At 47.1% G+C, this 5,775-nt stretch overlaps 1 protein-coding gene across 1 annotated transcript; it reads right to left on the reverse strand.

Annotated features, from left to right (window-relative positions):
- Positions 1 to 4,642: 4,642 nt before the first annotated feature.
- On the reverse strand, positions 4,643 to 5,479 carry LOC130728181 (uncharacterized). The gene has a single exon (XM_057579552.1). The coding sequence runs from the start codon at positions 5,477 to 5,479 to the stop codon at positions 4,643 to 4,645; it is 837 nt and encodes a 278-aa protein (XP_057435535.1).
- Positions 5,480 to 5,775: the final 296 nt, after the last annotated feature.

Genomic DNA, 5,775 nt, shown 5'->3' on the forward strand with positions numbered 1-5,775 from the left:
ACTTCAGAATCTTCACTACTTAGCTTCTGGACCTTCAGAGCGTCTGATCCTTCAGAGCTTCTAGTGAACTGAATCCATATCAGAGCTTTATAATCTTCAGATCTTCTGAAGCTTGATCTACTGTTCAGATGAACATAGTACGTGCGAAAGCGTTGCAGAGGTTACTCTTTGAGCATTGTGCTTCTGAATTATGTGAAATAGAACCAGAGTCATGGCCTGTCATTAGAACATTCAGAAAACAACGTTAGAATACCATAATTGTTCATACACAATAGTTAACATGTAATCATCAAAACATAGAGTTGTACTACAAGATCAAAACTTGATCTTACACTTTGTTCAGTTCTCTGCGAGCAAGATCAAGCAGGTAACGATCGACGATCTGTACAACGTTCACCAATCAGAGGGTGAAACTCTGAAATAGTATGTGAGACAGTTCAGTGCGGCATCTGTTAAGATCGAAGAGTCGGAACCACATGCCTGTGCGCGTGCTTTCAAGAATGGATTGCTGTCGGGAAAGCTAAACAGTAAGTTGAGTCGCAAGCCAGCTCGATGGCGGAAGTATGCGCTAGGGCGAACACCTGCATCTTAGATGAGGAGGACGACACTTTCAAGAAAAAGCGTGCCAAAGCGGAAAAGGATGGAGGTCAGAGGGACGTATCGCCAGCAAGCAAACAAGGTTGGGAGAAAGGAGAATGTAGTAAGCGAATGGACAAGAAAGCAAAGCCAGGGGAAAAGTTTGCAAGGGCGCAGCTCTATCCGAAGAAGGAAATTTTTTAGCGTCGGCGCCCGTGGCATCAAGTCGACTCTCGCCGGCGAGATGAGTCGGGCAAAAGTTTGAGCGCACATTTGACAGAACTACACAGTCAAGGCAACGCACGCAGTCGAGGAGGGCGAGAGAGAAGTCAACCCGCCTCGGGCAGCAATAGATAAAACCAAGTGGTGTGTATACCATCGCTCGGTGGGTCATGACACCGGAGTCTGCTTCACGTTGAAAAGTGAGATTGAAAGGCTAATCAGGGCGGAACGCTCACAGCTGAATGATCGAGGTGATCGCTGGCAAGGCGATCGACAACAGAGGAATCGATATAAGGGAAACCGTCGGCAGGATGATCGCAGGCGGGACGACCGTCGTCAGACACCAACAACAGACAAGAGGGAGACACTAGCGACAAGAAAGAAAGGAGCTGAAGAAACCTTCAACAAAGACCTTGAACCGCCGATTGGGACGATAAATACAATTGTCAGGGGCTTCGGCGGGGGCGGTGACACGCCGTCGGCGAGACGTAGGCATGTGAGGGCGGTGACGTCAGTGCAAAAGTTTTCAACCGCATTCGGTTTTCAGCACCCAGACATAGTGATATCGTTGGCAGACTTTGAGGGGATTAAGACACATAAGGACGACCCTGTGGTAGTAATGGTAAGGATCAATAGTTTCAATGTGCGAAGAGTGCTCTTGGACCAGGGAAGTTCTGCGGATATCATATATGGTGATGCATTTGACCAGTTGGGGTTAATAGATAAAGACCTGATACCGTACTCCGGGACTTTAGTAGGCTTCTCGGGAGAACAAGTCTGGGTGCACGACTACCTGGATTTGGACACAGTTTTTGGTATTGATGAGAACGCCAAGCTTTTGCGCGTAAGGTATTTGGTTTTGCAGGTTGTGGCATCATACAACGTAATCATTGGTCGGAATACGTTAAATCGTCTCTGCGCTGTGATATCTGATGACCCGGATTTACATGATGTTTTTAGGGTTTTTCCTTTCTAGTTTTGAGTCTTTTTGTTGTGTCTCATGTAGTGTTTCATGCATTCTCATGCATTTTTATCTTTCTTTGTGTTTTTGCTTTACTTAGGTAATTTCATAGTTTATTAGGGACTTTAGTTGCATTTTAGGTTAGTTTAAGAGGTTATTGAAAGTTCCACTTGTTTTGAGGGCCTTTGTGCAAAACTGACCTTTAAGTTTCAAGATATTTTCCAAGCTTGTTCATCAAGGTTTCAGGTTGAATCAGCTGAAGAGGGAAGGTCTAGAGGCTTGGAGAATTGAATAAAGGCTTAAAGAGGAGTAAAGAGGAGTTAAAATGAAGATCAAGGGACTTTCCAGCGTGTTTAGAGCGCCTAGGCATGCTCCATTGGCGCCTAGGCGCCAATTGCTATTTCAAGGATTTTGGAATTGGCGCCTAGGCATGCTTAATTGGCGCCACGGCGCCAATTGCCTTCCAGAAGCCATGTTTTCACTTGGAATTGGCACTTAGGCGTGCTTTATTGGCGCCTAAGCGCCCAGACTCGTGTCTTTTGCCTATAAATAGGTTTTTCGTGGTTTTCTTTTGTAATCTTTGATAGCTATTCCATTTTTCCATAAGTTTAGAAGGAGAGGAACATCTAGGAGAGTGAGAGAAGGCTTCCAAGCTTTTAAGCCATGCTTGGCTAATCTCTCTTCTTATGCTTTTGTTTTCGTGTAAGACTTTTCATATATGAGTTATAATCTTAAGTTCTTTCCCACACGATCTTCTTCTTTCCTTGAATCCCATTTTCTGAATATCAATCTAAGCTTGTATGCATGCTTGCTTTATGCTTTTCTATAATCATAACGGAAGTTTGTTATAGATTAGGGAACCGATTTGGGATTACCCCTTCTATGCTTGCTACTAGGAATAGATGAGGGGTTGGGGTTTGTTGGCCTGAACTTTATAATATTTATGCTTCAACAAAATGTTTAAGTACACAAGGAATTGAGCTTATCTTTTGGTTTGAAAGAATTATCTATGCGAGGCATCGATAGGTAGTTGCTTAGGCTATAACATCAAGGAAACATTCATGAGTTCATGTGCTTAGAATGATGTGCTTGAATTGACTAGTTGAGCAAGGATCCAAAGCATGTTCTTTTATGAGTTTATGTTTATTTTCCCTTTTTACTACTTCGACGTTTCATCATCTCAATAAAACAAACCTTCATACTCAAGGCTTGAACCGAATTCATTCACTCACAATCCCTGTGGTTCGATAATAAAAACCGGGTGGATTCGTACACTTGCGGATTTACCAACAATATCAACAGCTCATCTGGCGGTGAAGTACCCGCTAACCTGCGGAAAGATAGGTAAGATCGCGGTCGATCAGCGGCAGGCGAGGGAATGCTACAACAACTGCCTTAGTTTATATGGGAAGAAAGGAGCTAGCGATGGGCACAGATGTCACGAGATTGAGATTTATGATGGGGATCAAGGTCGGAAGGGCGTCCAGGGCCAAGGCCACATCAGTGCGGGAAGACTGGAATGGCGGATCCATGAGAGGAGTGAGAGACTAAGGAGCAGTCGGAATCAGGCGAGGCTAGATGGCAGGACGGGAAGAGATGGGAAATTCACCGATGCTCACGCGGAGGAGCACTGGGAGAATGTAATCGGGGATTTAGAAATGTACAAATTCAGTAGAGGAGTGCTGGCGATTGAGCCCAGGCTTACGGTTAATCAGGAAAGGCACCTAGAGAAGTTGGTGGAGGACAATTTTGACCTCTTTAGTTTGAGTCAGAAGGATGCAGCATTTTGGGGATTGCCCAGGTTCAGGAAGCCGACTCTTTTGGGCACACACCAGGAGGAGGCCGGAGAAAAGAGGGTAATGATGCAAGGCATGGTTCAGAATTTACAGCAGGGTGGCAGTGAACGGAGCGAATGGGAAAAATTTGAGCAACCCCGGGGCGAGCCGAAGAAAGTAGGAAAACGGAGCTGAGCGTACCGCCGCGGGAGCAAGGGAAAGGAGAAGGCAGGGTATTGGAAACCAGTAGGGACTGCGATTTTTAAACTGACAGGGGCGGCTCGTCACCACAAGCGAGGAAACGAGTTAGGTAAGGATCCTCTCTACCGTGGGGCGACCAGGCGAAAGGACTGGTCTCACGAGGGCAAATAGTGGGAGGCGAGCACATCAGGTCTGAAGGATGAGATGTTCGACACGGTGCTCTAATTGGAAGGGATAACTAGATGCGGGGCGGAAGCAATGGCGTGACAGGCAGGAGCATAGCAAAGGACAAAAATAAAGATGTACTCTTTTTCTCCATCACGGGAGTTTTTTAATGAGGCATCCCTCAAATGTAAAATATCTTTTACAAATCAAATACAAAAGGATATTCTCAGCAATACTTCTAACTTACAACTGAATTATCATGGTCGCCCGGTGGGAAAAATTCCCTGAAGGTGGCGATCCCAACATGACTTTGATGTCTGGGGATCCCTCCGGAAAGTCCGGCGCGAACCGCTGCCACTCGTTGGCGACGTGTGCGGATAAGCTTCTTATCCCAAAAGCCTCCCCGAAACATGGGCGAGCAAAAACCTCCCCGAAATATGGGCGAGCACTCATAACTAGGCTAAGTCTCGGGAAACCCACATGGCCATTGGGACCCCAACCACCGTAAGTCCTCGCCAGGAAAAACTGGCAAGGCCACACTTGATCTTACGGGAAAAAGGGTGTGAACAAAGCCTCAGTTCAAAACTGAGCAAAAGTCCTAGTTAAAAACCCGGCACACATTCAAAGTCGTCAAACGAAATTCAAACTGAAATCGTAAAGCAAACGCAAAGGCAAAACGCGGCTAGGCGATGAGTAGAGGAAGACAGAAGGAGTTGCAACAAACTTTCATTAATAACTATCCTCACTGGGCAATAATAATTACAAAAAAGGTAAGGGGGAATAAATACAAATAGTCAGGCTGAATTAATGTTTTCTTTTTCTCTTGCATTTTCAGCAGCCAAAAAGTACTCCGCGTTGAAGTCTGGGGTTCGTTAGGGCCGACCAAACCCTCGGGGGTAACTCTCTTGAAGGCCCCCATCCCACTAAGGTCTAGTCCTTTATAAAGATGCTGGACCTGGGCTTTAGCAAGGAAGAAACCGCGGTCGCGTTCTTCCACGGCCTCAGCAACGGCTTCAATCTCTAGTATCGTCCTAAGAGCTTTTACGTCGGAGGATGCCCGGGCCTTCGCTTCCGCGATGGCTCTGTCTTTCACTTCCAACTGGGCTCTCACCGTGTCAAGGGCCTCGCTTGACGACGCTAATTCATCACGCAAAGACGCAAGCTCCTTATCCTTGGCGATGCAAGCTTCCTTATTCACGACGATTGCTTGGGCCCTCGCATCCAATTCTTTCTGCATGTCATCAACCTCATCTTCCAGCTCTTCCACCCTCCCTTCACTGGCGGACAAATCATCTTCGCGACCACACATCTCAATGACCAAATTGTTCAGCGTGATTACCTTGGCCTCCACCTGAGTTAAAAGCTTGTCACGCTCGCCGTACGCCTCGAGCGTGGCAAAGCGATAACTCTCCGCTTTCTGGCGGAGCTCTTCGACTTCGGCGGCGGGGATCGAATCTTTGGAAAACTTAGCAAATAGACATCCGACGCGAAGAAGGCTCGAGATGGCTTCTTGGGCCACGCCGTCAAGATCGGGATTTTCTGCCTCCTTTGAACTCCCAAAGAAAGGATCGGTCAGCATAAAGTCGATAAGGGTAAGGTGGTGGCTCGAGGGGGAGCTCTCTTTTCCTTCAGTGTCAAGCGGTCGAGAATGGGAGAAGAGTGAAGAGGCGATGGCGGGACGACAGGAACCTGGTCCTTATCATTGCAATGCATTGGACGAACGGGGGAAACCCGGGGTGAGCTCACCTCGACTTGTTGAGTCGAGTAGTCAGGAGAAGGAACTGGCTGAGGGGCGACGGAAACGGTGTCCTTAGGTGCAGCTTGGCTATTGAGGGTCTCCTTAGGGGCGGAGGGTGTCCCTACCTCGCCTTCTGG

The sequence above is a fragment of the Lotus japonicus genome, chromosome 1 (genome assembly GCF_012489685.1).
Source record: "Lotus japonicus ecotype B-129 chromosome 1, LjGifu_v1.2".
Taxonomy (NCBI): Eukaryota; Viridiplantae; Streptophyta; class Magnoliopsida; order Fabales; family Fabaceae; genus Lotus; species Lotus japonicus.